This window comes from Podarcis liolepis, assembly GCF_965112155.1.
Source record: "Podarcis liolepis genome assembly, chromosome: 11".
Taxonomy (NCBI): Eukaryota; Metazoa; Chordata; class Lepidosauria; order Squamata; family Lacertidae; genus Podarcis; species Podarcis liolepis.
The window spans coordinates 6,478,926-6,496,494 of NC_139565.1; the positions used below are offsets into that span (position 1 = coordinate 6,478,926).

General features: G+C 44.3%; 1 protein-coding gene across 3 annotated transcripts in view; it reads right to left on the reverse strand.

Annotated features, from left to right (window-relative positions):
- Positions 1-10,831: 10,831 nt before the first annotated feature.
- Positions 10,832-17,569, reverse strand: part of SLC28A3 (solute carrier family 28 member 3) — a 64,615-nt gene continuing 57,877 nt past the window's right edge. For all 3 annotated transcript variants that reach the window (XM_083464900.1, XM_083464899.1, XM_083464901.1), the window contains 4 exons: positions 16,012-16,093; positions 14,579-14,677; positions 13,118-13,226; positions 10,832-11,655 (listed from right to left, as the gene is read on the reverse strand). In XM_083464900.1, the coding sequence (XP_083321026.1) occupies positions 11,535-11,655; positions 13,118-13,226; positions 14,579-14,677; positions 16,012-16,093 (411 nt within the window). In that variant the 3' untranslated portion in view covers positions 10,832-11,534. The remainder of the gene's footprint in view (positions 11,656-13,117; positions 13,227-14,578; positions 14,678-16,011; positions 16,094-17,569) is intronic.

Genomic DNA, 17,569 nt, shown 5'->3' on the forward strand with positions numbered 1-17,569 from the left:
AAGAACTGAGGCAGAAGCATGAAAAGTTCACAAATGGAAATTTAGCATAAGTGTGGTAAGTCAAGTGAAGAGGAAGGTGGCCTGGGCACTTCAAAAAAAGTGAACAGAAAGGTAATTTTTAGATCCTTAGTGTGAAATGTTCCCAGGGAAGAACACAACAGACATTTGCTCCCGTCCTCTTGCCCTGTTATATGTTGCAATTGAGGGGGTCCAGGAAGAGAAGGAAGTGGAGCAGCGCAGCCTGTTTGGGCCCACAGGTCTGTGAGTGTCCTTGCGTTTGTCGTTTCTCGCACTGAGGTCTGGGTGGAGCAATGGAAGGAAGTAACTGTTAAGTGGTGGGTGAACATATCAGACGACACAGCGATTCTTCAAACAACTCTTGTTTATTCACAGGCCAGGACAGAACTGAACTGAAGGGTTCAGTCAGCCTGCCTATATAGAGCTCCAGTACAATGTAACTGTAACAATTTTCTAAAACTATCCAATCACTGAACGTCACTTTCGATCCCTTATTTGCATAACTATCTACAGTATCCCCCTGCTGGCCCAGGGTGAGAACTTCAGTACATAACGGTAACCATCCCTCATGACAACACAGTGATTGGGAAAGGGGTATTGACACAGTGACAAGAAGAAGCAGCTGTGCTGGTGGGGATTGTTGGACAAGGAGGCATATTTCTGTTTAGGGGATTATAACACCACAATAGCCATGAAAGCAAACCCACCATAAAGAAATTGTCTTCTGCCATGGGTGTATATGTCCAGATCTCATGAATAATAAGGTTTTTGGTTAGAATGCAATCACCCTCCCTCCCCACTCTCCCTTGTACAGTACTGGCTCTGAATCCTATCACACAAGTTACTAAGCCCGGGAGTGGATTACAATGCTACATTTAGCCCTAATATGTAGCTAAGTCTGCGTATAGGATTTTCAGAATCTTCAGGGGATAAGGGTTTTCTTTAGCGTTGTGCACACAATACATAAATAAAAAGAAACGTGACCATTAATTTTATTTGAAATATGATTTTACCATGCCTGCCATCAAATAGTTTTTTTCTTTTTTAGGACTGAGCACAAATGACCTCCTAACAATTCTTCATCCCATTTGTGGTTGGCGAAATGGGTCTGCGGGGTGTGTGTGGGGGGGCATAGCTGTCAACGTTTCCCTTTTCTTGCGAGGAATCCTATTTGGAATAAGGGAATTTCCCTTTAAAAAAGGGAAACGTTGACAGCTATGGGGGGGGGGTGTCAACTGAGATTGCTTCAGACCTAGACTGATTCTTTGTGTTTGACCCTGAATTCTGCTCTTTTGGAGAAGCGTTTTGATAAAAAGCTTTTATCTTCTGGGACTGAGACCTTTACCCCTGAAAGCACCCCCTGGTAACATACCTCACAAAGCTTTTGTAAGGATAAAATGGGGGGGGGAGTGAAGCATGCATGCCACCTCAAGTTCTTTGGATATTAATGCAAGTGAGTAAATAAACAAAATGTCACCCTAGAAGCCCCAATATGATGCTCTAGAAGCCACCAGCATTCAGATAGTGGACAGATTATTTATTTTGCATCTTACCAGCAAGGATAATTTCTTTTTGGAATGTAGATGGAAAAGTGTTATCATGGATTAAGAAGTACACACATCAAATTATTTGGGACAAAATCAGCAAGCTGCACTTGTTGCAGGAATGCGAGCGTGAAAAAAATATTTCCCTGATGAAATTCTGCCACCTAGTGCTTCTTTCCTAAAACACAGGCAAAGTGTGTCAAGAAAATGACGAACCAGCCATCATAGAGTGTATTACAGTGGTACCTCGGGTTACATACGCTTCAGGTTACAGACTCCGCTAACCCAGAAATAGTGCTTCAGGTTAAGAACTTTGCTTCAGGATGAGAACAGAAATTGTGCTCCGGCGGCGTGGCAGCAGCAGGAGGCCCCATTAGCTAAAGTGGTGCTTCAGGTTAAGAACAGTTTCAAGTTAAGAACGGACCTCTGGAACAAATTAAGTACAGTGGTGCCTCGCAAGACGAAATTAATTCGTTCCACAAGTCTCTTCGTCTTGCAGGTTTTTCGTCTTGCGATGCACGGTTTCCCATAGGAATGCATTGAAAATCAATTAATGCGTTCCTAGGGAAACCGCCTTCAGACCAGGTCCGGGGACAGTCTGTCCCTGGACCTCTTCTGAAGGCTGGGGGGGGGATAAGGGCTTTTCTTCCCACCCCCAGCATTTTAAAAAACTCCGGGACAGCGGAGGACTTCTCCGCTGTCCGGGCAATCTTAAAATGCTGGCGGGCGGCATTTTAAAATCGCCCCGGACAGCGGAGGACTTCTCCGCTGTCCGGGGCGATTTAAAAGCCCCTGGGAAGGCAGGCAGGGGGGACAAAGACTTTTGCCCCCCGCCAGCCTTCAGAAGGTGTTCCCGCCCCCCGCCCCGCTTCGGAGCACCGTTCCGAAGCGGGGCGGTGGGGGAAGGTGTTCCCACCCCCCGCCCCGCTTCGGAGCACCGTTCCGAAGCGGGGCGGTGGGGGAAGGTGTTCCCGCCCCCCCGCCCCGCTTCGGAGCACCGGGAGAAGCGATCTCCCCGCAGCCCCTTGCTTCAAAAGAGGTCCGGGGGCAGCGGGAAGCGCTTCCCGCTGTCCCCGGACCTGGGGCTGTGGGGAGAAGATCGCTTCTCCCCGCCGCCCCTTGCTTCAAAAGAGAAGACCCGCTGTCCCCGGGGCAAGCTTCGTTTTGCGAAGCAAGCCCATAGGGAAATTCGTCTTGTGAGGCAACTCAAAAACGAAAAAACCTTTCGTTTTGCGAGTTTTTCGTCTCGCGAGGCGTTCCTCTTGCGGGGTACCACTGTACTTAACCCGAGGTACCACTGTACAGGGCAATTTTGTGCATGTCCACTCAGAAGGCAAGTCCATTCAGTTTAAGGAGACTTATCCGCGGGTAAGTGTGTTTAGGATTGCAGTCAGTTACCCATGAGCTTTTATCAACTTAAATCAGGAACGTCATCTGTGTAGCAAAGTTGCTACAAGGTTCTCTTTAGTTAGATTACAACAAGTTGAGAACTCCTTTATGAATGGGGAGATAATTAATAATAATAATAATAATAATAATAATAATAATAATAATAATAATAATAAAAAATCTTATTTATACTCTGCCCACTCTGGGCAGCTTACAGCATATATAAAAGCACCAAACATTAAAAACTTCCTGATACAGGGTTGCCTTCAGATGTCTTTAAATAATAATAATTTCAGTATGCACAATTAATAATTCTTGGAAAGTTCGCTAGTATAACTGTAATTGTATCTGCTCCCATTAGATGACAATTTTCGCAAATGTTCCAACTTTATTTTAAACTTCAGTAGCTCAAATAGTTTTGAATAGTATGTCAGTTTGGACCCTTAGCTATTTTCGCCATTTTCTTTCCCAAGTAATGAAAATAAAACTGCCAACTTCTACAGTACGCAAGTCAATGCTTGCTCTCTTTTAACAAACTAGAAGGCTGTGGACCTTTTATTTCATATAGCTATTTATATAGCTTTAAATGTCTGCATGAGTTTCCTCTGCCTCCCCACACTGACCAGGAAGGTCTAAAAGGGGCTTCAAAGTGGAGTTGCATGGATGCCCCTAGAAGCCTCTGCATGACTGAGAACCCTGAAAATATAAAGTTATTGATTGCGTGCAAGCTTCTCACCAATGTGGTAAGAATCCCACTTATCAAAAGCCTTCCTCTACTGATTACCTGATCAATCCAGCAGATCCCTGGGGCTGCTTTAAAAGTAAACATGAAGTTGTTAGGACTTCCAGTCCTGGATCTCCTATGGTCTATGTAGTTTGGCCCTTAGTAAAATTAATATGGAGCAGGAATTTCATAGAAACATAAGGTTGGAAGGGACTGCAAAGGTCATCTATTCCAAGCCACTCAATGCTTTTTTCTGGGGCTACGCAGGTGTACGTATACCCCTAAACATTTTGTGAACCTTTGTACTTTTGTCCATTTACTGTATTTATTGTTCCCTATTTGAACTATAAAATGGTGATTTTCTTGAGTCAAAATGAGAGTATCCCTAAACATTTTTTAAGGGGAAAAAAAGCACTGAACCCACCGCAATGCAGGAATCTTTCACCCAACATGGGGCTCAAACTCACAACCCTGAAATAAAGAGTTTCATGTTCCAGTGGCTTTCCAGTTGTTGTTAGAACACAATTCCCACCATCCCTACAATTGGCAACACTGATGAGCCTGCTGGGAGTTGGGCTGCAAAATCTGATAAGCCAGCTATAGAAGAATACAGTAAATATTCATGAGAGCCAGTGTGGTGTAGTGGTTAAGAGCAGTGGACTCGTAATCTGGTGAACCGGGTTTGCTTCCCCGCTCCTCCACATGCAGCTGCTGGGTGACCTTGGACCAGTCACACTTCTCTGAAGTCTCTCAGCCTCACTCACCTCACAGAGTGTTTGTTTTGGGGGAGGAAGGAAAAGGAGAATGTTAGCCGCTCTGAGACTCCTTAGGGTAGTGATAAAGTGGGATAACAAATTCAATCTCTTCTTCGTGGTTTTGGCCTCATGTACCTAGTGACCAACGTCTGTTGGTTGCTATAGTGAATTCCTGTCTCTGGCAATATGGAAAAAATAGCACACAAATGTTGTGGCATTTGCATTTCATTTATTAATGTGTTTCCAAAGGCAGTGTGAAATGGCAAGGCATCCTGCATCTCCACTACTTAGCTGGATGAAAGAAGGTCTAACTTTATTTAAACCTATAGCTCATGGGTAGGCAAACTAAGGCCTGGGGCCCGGATCGGGCCCAACTGCCTTCTAAATCCGGGCCGCAGATGGTCCGGGAATCAGCGTGTTTTTACATGAGTACAATGTGTCCTTTTATTTAAAATGCATCTCTGGGTTATTTGTGGGGCCAGCCTGGTGTTTTTACATGAGTAGAATGTGTGCTTTTATTTTAAATGCATCTGGGTTATTTGTGGGGCATAGGAATTTGTTCATTCCCCCCCCCCCCCCACAAAAATATAGTCTGGCCCCCCCACAATGTCTGAGGGACAGTCGACCACCCCCCTGCTGAAAAAGTTTGCTGACCCCTGCTAAGCTCATCTTCTTACTTTGTACACACACACACACACACACACACACACACTTGTTATTCTGCATTGAATCAACTGTGCTATTCTTGTAGCATCTTTGGTCAGATCTGTTTCAGTACAGTAATACCTGCGGCGAACGTCCGCGGCAAACCCGGAAGTACCAGAATGAGTTATTTCTGGGTTTGCCCCTCGCGCATGCACAGAAGCGCTAAACCGTGCAGAAGCACATGCGCAGAAGCACATACCACTTTGCGCTGCATCCTTTTTGGCTAGCAGCCGGGGCTCCTGAACGGATCCTGACCGCAAAACAAGGTACGACTGTATTTCCAGACATGAGACATAACCGTTTTGGACTGAGAAACTTACTGTATAGTACTGTATGCCTCTCTACTCAGTGGGACTTATTTTTAGGTAACAGGGTACAAGCAAGAACCTCTTTAAGCTGTAACTGTAAAAATAAAAACATTCCCTTGATATTTGACTGGTTATTGTAAGAACTTTTATAAGAGCCAGAGAAAGTAGAAGACAAGTAGACCACTGAGAAATTGAGGGATTTCGTTAGGTACTGGAACATGGAAATACAATATGCTTTATGTCCTAATGCAGTTGTAGGTGTAGTTGATAGTTTTATGAATTGCATTGTTTAGTAAATAAACAATGCAACTCATAAAATTATTTACTGTTTTCGGCTCAAGGGCTGCCTTCTTGCATGAGCACCCTTCTGGGTGCCACACACCAATGGTGGGTGCTGCAAAACTGGCTGTGACCAAACACACACATCCCCACAAGATGTACTGTCATCATTCAAGGACACATTCCAGCCAGGCAAAATCAGCAGCAGAGCAAGGCCAGCAATTGGTGTTTCCTGGAGAGGGTGTGTGGACTGGCCAGAGTCCTAAAAGCCAGACAGAGACCCGGAGAGCTGCATTTGGCTTGAGGTTTCCCACCCCTGATTTCATAGTTTATATCCAGATTAGGAAATTAATCAGAATTTATTATTTTTGCACACTCCCCTTCTTTATTCTCCTTTGAATAGTCTTAAATCTATGTAAATTAATGATTATTTTGCAAAAGTGTAATGACTGATAATTTTTCTTCTCCTCAGTTACTAAAATAAATAAGGAATTGCAGTCATGACTGCTCAGTTGCTGAAATACTCCGATTCATAGCACTGCTATGTTGTTTTTCAGTTTATTAGACGTTCAGATTAGCTTCACACCCCCTAATTCCACTTTCAAAACTCACACATTCCCTCCACAGGAATGTCTTTACCAAGGACGTGACCAAGAAAGCTGTACGTGCAGCGAGAGAAAACATTGTGTTCTCAGACAAAGGCTTCTTTTCATTACTGCATTTAAAAACATGCCAGTCAAAATTACCTTTGCTATTAACATGTTTTTTCTGGAAGTAGGAAAGGTGTCCTGCGAAAATGTTTCCAAGCATAAGAAGACCATTTCAATATTCTTGTAACAGGGATTTTTTTAAATATATATTTTGTATGAAGACAGAATTCTATAAGAAACAATGTGGTTTTATTGACTCTAGACAATAAATAGATAACCAGTTCTTAAATTTTATTAACACTTGACATTCTTGCAAGAGTAATATTTTTGTAAAGTATTGTTTGAAGGTTGTTTGACTCTGCAGTGAAAAAAATTCCGAGATGTGAAATGAAATTGACAAAAAGTATTAAGGAGGTTCACACTGCAGTCCTCTGCATAGTTACCCTGAGACAATCTCCATAAAGTGTGACGGATACTCCAAAGTGCAGGGCGGCCATCACTCTGCCCTCTAGAAGTTGGTGAACTGCAGCTCCCGTTGTCCCTGACCTTTGGTTGAGCTGGCTGGGGCTGATGGGACTTGTAGTACAACATCTGGGGGACACCAGGTTCTCTAGCAATGGCTGACTTGTGGCATAACAGAATAATCTTATGGAGATGTCAATGTTGGGGAGAATCCATGGCAGAATGACCACCACTTCCTGTGTCCGGCTGGCAAGATGCAGCCATCGCAAGAGATGGAATGCTGATGATTTGCTCAATGTTTTTCCTTTTCTTCCCCCCTCCCATTGACCACACTGACCTCAGCAGGAGCCATAGCTGTCAAGTGTCCATTATTTGAAGGGACAGTGCCTTATTCCAGCGCCATGTCCCGCCGCTGTCCCTTATTGATGGATGTCCCTTAAATGTCCCTTAAATGATGTCCCTTAAATTTCAAAGGAAGCAGCTCCTCTCCCTCCCTCCCTGCTGGCCAGGGAGGAGGGAGGCTCCAACTGTGTTGCTTGGCTGTGTTGCTCACCCAATAAGAAGTCTAAGAACGACTGGGGGTGGAGCTTGCATGCCTTGTGTGTGGCTAGTTAATGCAAGCTGAGGGGTTTTTTGAATGCTGGACACCATTTTGTTGCACGTGCTGCTGCAAACTTAGAATCATAGAATCATAGAGTTGGAAGAGACCACAAGGGCCATCGAGTCCAACCCCCTGCCAAGCAGGAAACACCATCAGAGCACTCCTGACATATGGTTGTCAAGCTTCTGCTTAAAGACCTCCAAAGCAGGAGACTCCACCACACTCCTTGGCAGCAAATTCCACTGTCAAACAGCTCTTACTGTCAGGAAGTTCTTCCTAATGTTTAGGTGGAATCTTCTTTCTTGTAGTTTGGCTCCATTGCTCCGTGTCCGCTTCTCTGGAGCAGCAGAAAACAACCTTTCTCCCTCCTCTATGTGACATCCTTTTATATATTTGAACATGGCTATCATATCACCCCTTAACCTCCTCTTCTCCAGGCTAAACATGCCCAGCTCCCTTAGCCGTTCCTCATAAGGCATCGTTTCCAGGCCTTTGACCATTTTGGTTGCCCTCCTCTGGACACGTTCCAGTTTGCCAGTGTCCTTCTTGAATTGTGGTGCCCAGAACTAGACACAGTACTCCAGGTGAGGTCTGACCAGAGCAGAATACAGTGGCACTATTACTTCCCTTGATCTAGATGCTATACTCCTATTGATGCAGCCCAGAATTGCATTGGCTTTTTTAGCTGCCGCGTCACACTGTTGGCTCATGTCAAGTTTGTGGTCAACCAAGACTCCTAGATCCTTTTCACATGTACTGCTCTCAAGCCAGGTGTCACCCATCTTGTATTTGTGCCTCTCATTTTTTTTGCCCAAGTGCAATACTTTACATTTCTCCCTGTTAAAATTCATCTTGTTTGTTTTGGCCCAGTTCTCTAATCTGTCAAGGTCGTTTTGAAGTGTGATCCTGTCCTCTGGGGTGTTAGCCACCCCTCCCAGTTTGGTGTCATCTGTAAATTTGATCAGGATGCCCTTGAGTCCATCATCCAAGTCGTTGATAAAGATGTTGAATAAGACTGGGCCCAAGACAGAACCCTGTGGCACCCCACTAGTCACTCTTCTCCAGGATGAAGAGGAACCATTGATGAGCACCCTTTGGGTTCGGTCCATAAGATTATTCTGTTATGCCACATTGATGAGCACCCTTTGGGTTTGCAGTGCAAAGCCAGGCCGGGGAGCCATCTTAAGGCCTTGTGGTGCATGTGATTCAGATTCTATTCAGTTGAACCTCTGGTTACAAAGTTGGTTGGACAGTGTTCTCGAAGCTACCAGCATGAGTTTGACCAGACTGCAGGAGGACAGGAAGACTGGAGTGCCTGGAACAGGGGAGGCTGCAGGTCCCTTATTTTGGCTGCTGGTCCCTTATTTTCAAATCTGTAAGTTGACAGCTATGGCAGGAGCTGGCATAGTTTAGGGACCTATTTAGGGGCAGAAGGTAGGATCCTACAGATCCAAGGCCTGTCCCAATACACCACCACCGTCTCATTTTGTCCCCCACCACCAGTGGGACCTGCAGAGCTTTCTGTGGGCATTCTGGAGTGGTATGTGCTGGCAAGCCACCATCTCCACCTCTGGAACGGCAGCTTCCTATGGCCCCTCAGCCAGCCAAATGCTGGTGGTAGGATTGCAGCCTTAACATCTTTTAATATTGTAAATTAGGTACCAGAGGAGTGCTTCCCTTATCTGGCTCCACCAGAAGAGATAACAATGTGGAGTTAATTAACCTCTGGTGAAGTTAATGGCACCAGAGTATTGTTATTGGTCATGTAAAAACGATTGCAGTGAGATCTATTTTCGTACCTATACAGTTCTATATTATGAAGCTTTTCTTATATAACACTTGGTGGTCACATTGCTAACAGCAGCTCATGCAGTTGGTTCAGAAGAAAAACCCGGCTGTTTTACAGTAACCAGGCATTAATTTCTAACTATTTATTGACATTTTTAATTTAATTTGCTGCAGATTTCTGGTTGAAATTGAATTTCTGGCTGAAATTGAAGAACTGTTGTTGTTTTCTTGGTCATGTGGAATATCATCCCTCATATGCCACCTGAATCTAAAGATACATAACTTTCCAGGAATGTTCAATATTGAAAGAAAACCACATCTAGATTTCCAGCAGATCCCAAGTCGTGATTTGTCACCAAAATAAGTCAGTATTTTTTAAAATAAATAACAATAATAACTAGTTTAGTCAAAGTGATGTCCTCCAGATGTTTTTAGGCTACAGCTCCTATCATCCTTGACAGAACATGCTGTTGGGGGTTGGAGGCCAGCAACATTTGGGCAGCAGCATATTGGCTTCCTCAAACGAGGTCATGTTTGGTGTGGAGAAATATGAAGGATGCTTTAATGCAAGGCAAAAACAAAGCTAGTTCCAGATCAGATCTCTTAATCCCTATAACCACAATTATATCAATGAAAATCTACAGTGGTGCCCCGCAAGACGAATGCCTCGCAAGACGAAAAACCCGCTAGACGAAAGGGTTTTCCGTTTGTCGATGCGCTTTGCAAGACGAATTTCCCTATGGGCTTGCTTCGCAAGACGAAAACGTCTTGCGAGTCTTGCGATTTTTTTCCGCTTTCCCACCCCTTTTTCTAAGCCGCTAAGCCGCTAATAGCCTTTTAGCCGCTAAGCCGCTAAGCCTTTAATAGCCGCTAATCCGCTAATAGCTCTAATCCGCTAATCCGCTAATAGGGTTGCTTCGCAAGACGAAAAAACCGCTAGACGAAGAGACTAGCGGAACGGATTATTTTCGTCTTGCGAGGCACCACTGTAAGTGTAAGACAGATGGCAAATATTAGCAGATTTAGTTGGAGAAAGTCCTATTGAGATATATACTTAAGATCACACTTAGGTAATTTTGAGTTCATAGAGCAAGACCACAGAAGGGGCTGTAACCGAGGAGAAAGGTCATGGGGGGAATCATCTGCTTTGTATACAGAAGGTCCCAGTTTCAGTCCCCAGCATCACCAGGTAGGACTGGGAAAGTACACTATCTGAATCTGTAGGATGTGAAACACAAGAGCAGTCAAGTACAACATTCCTAGAGTGAACATGTTTACACATGGGGAGGGATGTTTGTCCAGCCATCAGGTAAACTTCCTGTTTCCTTCTGGGCTAGGACAGACTTCCTCTGCATGTGACTAGAGGTGGGTGTGGTCTCACCTGTGCAGGTAATGACAAAAGCACAGGGCAGGGCAGCCATCTCTCTCTCTTTCACCACATGCATCAAAGACACACAACATCTACTAAGCCAAAGATGCCCTCTTGGCTTCAAGCCAAGAGAGGGCAAAGGGACTGTCTTCTTATGAGATAGATTCCAAGTGTATGTTACTTCATTAAGCTAAGTCTGCCTTCTGGGATCCGATTGTGAACAGAATGTGAGTAAACTCTTTTTATACTTTTGTAAAAGACCGTGTCGTCTCTTATATTTTATGAGGGAATAAGGGGAAAATACCAGAACAGTTATTATAGAGGCTTTAGCGAGCCTGAGCAAACGCAGCCGTTGCAAAGTTTAAAATAAGGGGAATGTTACTCTGCTGAAATTGTGGAACTTGTTAACACAAGTTGGATAAGGCTATAATCAGACAATATATCCGCTCCTGCATCCCTGAACATTCCCACAGAATCCCTGTAAGTGTAGACAATATTGTCAGTGTAGACAATATTGAGCAGATAGACCAACGGCCTGACTTGATATATAAGGCAGTTTTCTATGTTCAGTGTGAGAAAGATCTTTGATTGAAATGTCTCTACCTGATCTTAAAGAGAGTCGGGAGGTGTAAGCAAACATGGCATTTGGAACAGTTTTACATAAATATTTGAAATAGCATTTAAAAAGTTTAAACATGTCCTTCATCATGACCAGGCACTTATATCAGGACTTAGGAGCTCATCAGAGATACGGAGCAGATACTTACCCAGTAGCCCCAATGAAACTGCAGCATTTACACAGCTGCCAGTCTACTTAAGCTGGGAAACAAGATTTGTCTTGTCTGCAACAACCACCAGACAACTCCGCTGTCCTTTTGTCTTCCTACCAGTCCATCAGTGAAGTAAATCCCTATGCTTGTCTCTTTACATAAAGTGCCCAGTTTAAAATTCTGGAGTCGTCCAGGAGCAGTTAAACGTAGACGGGTTCAGAAGTTTGCAGCATCCATTCAAGGATCTCAATGTGTTGTTTGCTTTTAAAAAAGTCTCTGTGGAACTGTTCGCACTGGTGGAGAAGGGAAAATAAGTTTTAATACTGTTGTAATAGTAATTTAAGTGCTTGTGTATAAATTCTATGGGTTCCCTAACCTGAGCCACACCACCATATTCCCTGTGTTTGAAGACTGTCAGTTTTAAAACAATTCTAAGAGAGTCACTGCATCCATGAGCTATTATTGTTGATTTCTCCCATCAGTACTCTGAGGCTATAGGGTACATCTCAAATATCTGTTGGACTTCAGGGTGCCTATTCATCACTAGATGCACTTAATGCAGGAGGCTGTTGTGATTTACTGTTGTACTTGTTGCTGAGAGTATGTTTTGTGTTTTATTTTACTTTTATTTTAGGTGTTGTATTCTAAAATGGTTATGTGCTCTGCTCTGGGATGAGCAATGAGAGTGGCTAACAAAACATCTGAAGCTAAAGACCTAGCAGGTTCATTAAAATAAATAAATCAGTCTCTGGGTTGGCTTAGGCTGTGTACCAATGCACAGAGATTGAGTGGTGAGCCCAATGTGGATCTGCTACTCTCTGCTTTTGGCCAGATGTACACACTTCCTTAGGGACGTGGGTGGCGCTGTGGTCTAAACCACTGAGCCTAGGGCTTGCCAATTGGAAGGTTGGCAGTTCGAATCCCCGCGATGGAGTGAGCTTCCATTGCTCGGTCCCAGCTCCTGCCAACCTAGCAGTTCGAAAGCACACCAGTGCAAGTAGATAAATAGGTACCACTGTGGCAGGAAGGTAAATGGCGTTTCTGTGTGCTGCTCTGGTTTTGCCAGAAGCGGCTTAGTCATGCTGGCCACATGACCCAGAAAAACTGTCTGTGGACAAATGTCGGCTCCCTCGGCCAGTAAAGCGAAATGACCATCACAACCCCAGAGTCGTTCGTGACTGGACTTAACTGTCAGGGGTCCTTTACCTTTACCTTTTACACACTTCCTTACAGAATCAAGCTTAGGGCCAACAAGTTCTTTCTGTTTCCAGAAGAAGTTGGCTGTGCACAGTGCTGATTGGCTGGTTCCTGTGACAGCCCCCAAAACTTAAACCATGGTTTCTTGCTGTGCTCATGGTTTATCATGGGGGGGGGAGCCTTAAATAATGCATTTGGATGTCATGCTATGTGAGCCCTGTTGTGAAGGGAGATGTGAAGTGGGCATTCTTGGGTTGCAACATCGCTTACTAAATGATACCTTATGGAAGTGCTATTTATGAATGTGGCCTTTGTTTGTGTGTAGCTGGTGAGAGGTGACGTGCATAGAAACCAACCTCAAATTCTAAGATTAATAGTTATAAAATGATAGCTCGACAATGTTCATGAAGTCTGAAGCATTAACCTTTGAGCTACATTTTCATTATCTTTGTATTATCTTTTTGCAGTATTGCATATAGTATTCCTGTATTCTGTAAGAGAAATAATTGAACTTCAGATGTGTTTCTCTGAAGTGAGATTCTGCCATTCTATAATTACCTGCTAAAGAGGTTTAAGCAGCAGCTAACTATTTCTGTGCTATTGCTGGTCATACTGAAGTTGTTTTCAAATAAAGCAGTGCATGGATCTCCTGCAACAGATAATATTCCTGAAAATAAAGCAGAAAACCTCCTTTATTACGTGATAACCATATTTCTTGGTTGCATTACAAACTTTCCCCCTTTTCAGAGCTTGATTCAGAAATTTAAAGTCTATTTGTACTTAATGTGATGCTTCCAAAAGCATTTGGGATGCCAAATATTAACAGAACCTTTTGTCTTTGGAAAGGGTGGTTTAATGCATACAATGATTTTAAATCAACAAAGCCAATTTGATCCCCAAACAAGCTTTTTATCTGATTTTTAGCCAATGAGACAGACTTCCAACAGGGGGTGCTACCATTGAATTTACAAATGGTCAGGCAGATCTTACATATTTGCCAGGACAGTTGATAGAACATTTGTCCTTTGTTCATCCTGATAGAAAAGGGGCTTATCTGGCCTTGTAGACCTTTGCAGGGTGCTTACAGTTGGATCCGCAGGTGGGCTGCCTGCAGGCTTGCCAGAGGCTGTGAGGACAATTTGCTGCCTTTTAATTGGGCGCAAAAATAAATCAAATCTCTGGTTAAAACATCCAGTCCAGAGTGTATCAATTTGAAGTTTCTACAGATAAAGTCCACAGTTTTAGTTGTCAAGGAACAAGCAGCCTAGACAGATAAACACCACATTTTCGCAGCGTTCAGGTCTCCAAAATGAAAAGCAGTTGATAAAACAAGTTAAATCCAATTAAAAGCTGTATTAAAACCAAGTTAAAAATCTCATTAATTACAGAGCACTGGTTTCAGCTGCCTGCCACATCACCACTCAGTAAAAAGAAAGCTGACAAGACAAATAAGCTCCAGGCCTGTTAATTGCTATTGGAATCACAGCGCCACATTCTTCTGTCCTCTGATTTTCAAGATAAGATAATTGATCTAAAACACGTTAAAACCAATTAAAATTGTGTGACCTGTGGAGCTTCAGAGGCAGCTGCCTGCCCTGTCACCATCTTAACCAGAAGTCGAAGTTTCACTGATTTTAGTGGAAATTCCAGCCACCCATGTGTGCAATACAGAAGAGCCTGAGCTGGATTGTAGGTTCATTAGTACAAAACTTTCCTCTTCTTTCCAATTTGAGAATGTATGGTGGAAGTGCAGCGCTGGAAATATTATTTTCCTTTTCCTTTACCCCTTTCAAATAGATGCACTGCCATCAATTTGCATGCCCGCTAATATAGATCTTGAAAATTACTGATAAGAGATAAAGGGAGAAAAAGTAACCTTAAAATAATAATAATAATGAACACAGAATACATCCTTGCAATGAGGTTTAGCACCACACCGAAATGTCCTGGAGCCAGCAGGGCCTGCTGAAGAACACAAACCCAAACACTGCCATCCTGTGGTAGAAAAAAATATGGTACCTGCAATGCAAGCGGTCATGAAGCAGGCCACCGTGCCAGCAATCATGGCTCTGAAGGCCCCGCCGGCAATGTCTCTCTTCCGGGAAGGAGCCATGGATGCTGAGGAAGAGGAAAACGACACCCACTATCAGTTCTTGCATTCTGGAATGTGAAGCAGTTCCAGTCAAGGTTTTCCTGAACCCTCCAACCAGTCCTGGATTTACGTATAAGCTAAACAAGCTATAGTTTAGGGCCCCGCTCTCTTGGGGCCACCAGAAAAATTGAAAGGGAAAAAAATTGGATGTACATTTCCAAAATATAAGATAAAAAGCAAATAAAATAAAACCTGCACACAGCAACAGTGTTTTGTGTTGTGTATGGCATATACTCAACACAAAAAACAGACACAATTTGTTGTTGACAAGGGACAGCTGGACATATAAAGGGCCCCATTACCTTCAGTAGCTGAGGGCCTCATCAAACCTAAATCCAGCCCTGCCTCTGACTATCTCTGCACCAGCTAGACTTGACCAAGCAGCCAAGAAAGTGTCCAGTAGCCTCTGGGCCAATTTTCACATTAAAGGTAAAGGGACCCCTGACCATTAGGTCCAGTCGTGGCCGACTCTGGAGTTGTGGTGCTCATCTCGCTTTATTGGCCGAGGGAGCCGGCGTACAGCTTCCGGGTTATGTGGCCAGCATGACTAAGCTGCTTCTGGCAAACCAGAGCAGCGCACGGAAATGCCGTTTACCTTCCCGCCGGAGTGGTACCTATTTATCTACTTGCACTTTGACGTGCTTTCGAACTGCTAGGTTGGCAGGAGCAGGGACCGAGCAACGGGAGCTCACCCCGTCGCGGGGATTCGAACCGCCGACCTTCTGACCGGCAAGCCCTAGGCTCTGTGGTTTAACCCACAGCGCCACCCGCTTCCAGTGCAGGATACCTTTGCCTTTTTGGTATGACAATGGCTTCCTTAGGCATTAGCACCAGGTTGATGCATTCTCATGTATCATCCGGAGCCCGTAAGTTCTGTCTGCTCTTTGTAGATAGCCAGAGTTGGTGATTTTCATGACCTTGAAATTTTCGCACCTCAGAAGAGAGGTGCAGAGTGTCTCTGACATCACAATGACCTAGAGAGATGCTTGCAGGACCTCCACAGTACAGCACAATATCAGACGTTATTGGGATGGAGAGGGGAAGGACACACTGGTGGTGAGGCCTGTGCGGTTCAAACACATCAGCAGAACCAATCCAGTGCTCTTGCTGCCACTGCACAACCTTGCTGCCACCACACCCCTCCCGCTCTCTGCAGTGATTCAGCCAGACAGATGTCAGCTCAGCAGTGCAGTCCTGCCAAGCCATCCACAGCTGCATGTATTGCAGCAGCAGGAGTGCTTGGGTTTGGATTATTTTTGTTCAATACTATGCCCCAAACAAGAAGTAAACGTTTTCTTACTGAGTCCTCCAATTACGAGTCCCAAAGAGCCAAAGTTTGCAAATCCACAGAGAGCATAAGTGGCAATGGTTTCTGATCGAATCTAAAATTTGAAGAAAGGAAAACATCTTGCTAGGTTACATCATCTTACCCTTTGAAATGGCAAAATCTACCAAAATATGATTTAAGCAGCTTCTCTCCTGTGTGCCTGTGGAAACTGCTGCCTTTCTTTAAATGGTTCTCAGGGCTGTCTTAAGCATATCTGGCACTGTGGTGCAAAGATCCCTCTGGTGCCACCTCCCAGTTTCCCAGACCTTTTTTAGGGAGGACGGCGCTGCCGGCAATGCGCCCAGCTTTGCAGGGCTGGAGGAGGCAGGCAGCGGCTGGACGGCAGCTCCTCCAGCACAGAAGAGGCGGGGGCTGGACGCGGCGGCTCCTGGCTCAACTGGCCGCTTCATGCCATGGTGGCCACAGCAGGTGGAGGCTCCAGGCATGGTGCTGCTTCGGCGCAGCATGGCGGAGGCGGGTGAGGGTGGCGAGCTGATGCCGGGAGGTGCCGCGTCCAGCCTCTGCCTCTTCCCTGGCATCCTCCAAAACTTGGTGCCTGGCGCCCTGCACCACTAGCCTCTATGGGTAAGAGGCCCCTGATGATTCTATTGGGTATATACTGTATATACACATTGTTTTCCAACTGCAAGAGATACAACTATGAGCATATCTTCACTCTTCCCACCCGCTGTTCCCTGTTTATAATGAAATTATACAAGCATTTCAATTGATTATATGCTTATGATTGCCCCCTCATGTTTTAAAGCAGCCATTTGTAGATATTTCTGGTCGCTTCTTGCCTACGTAGAAAAACACATTTCAAGGTCTCTTTTGTCCAACCTTTTCCTGGAAATGTTTGAAAGCTGGGAAGCTTCATTGTTGCAGGCTGTGGGAGTGGACATGTAGCAGAATAGACTCTATTGGAGATATATACCTGTATCTAGACTTATTAGAAGGCTCTGAGAAAAATTAAAAGTGAACCTTCCAACCTCTTTTTCACTATGCCGTCATGTTCTTGCTGAATAGTTCTGGAATTACCAAAGCAGAGAACCCTTTATGATGCCTGGCATCAAACTTAGGAAGCACCAGGAGACACAGGTTCAAGCCTAACCACAACGATTTCTGCTGAAATATGAAGTGGCACAAAAGTTAAATATATAAATAAATAAATCAAAGTGCTTCGTTGCAGTGACAGCACAGGCTTTCAACTTGCTCTGGGTGTAGTAGTGAAATGACCACTTCACCATGAACAGAATGGCAGCCTAGACCACTGGAAATCAATTTCTGATACTCCAAAATGGCAATCAAAATGGACTGTCAGTTCAGGGTCAGTCTGAAATGGTTCACTCTGAAAGAAAATGTGGCATTTTTAGGCAGATAGTCTTGGATTCAGAACTCTCAAAGTTCTTCCTAGGAAGACGCACTAGCTGTAAAGAAAAACATTCTGCCGCTCTCTTCAGATTCCTAGGGAATTGTATTTTGTACCATCCCTTACTGAAACGGTTCCTGGAGATTGGGGCAGCAATAAGAA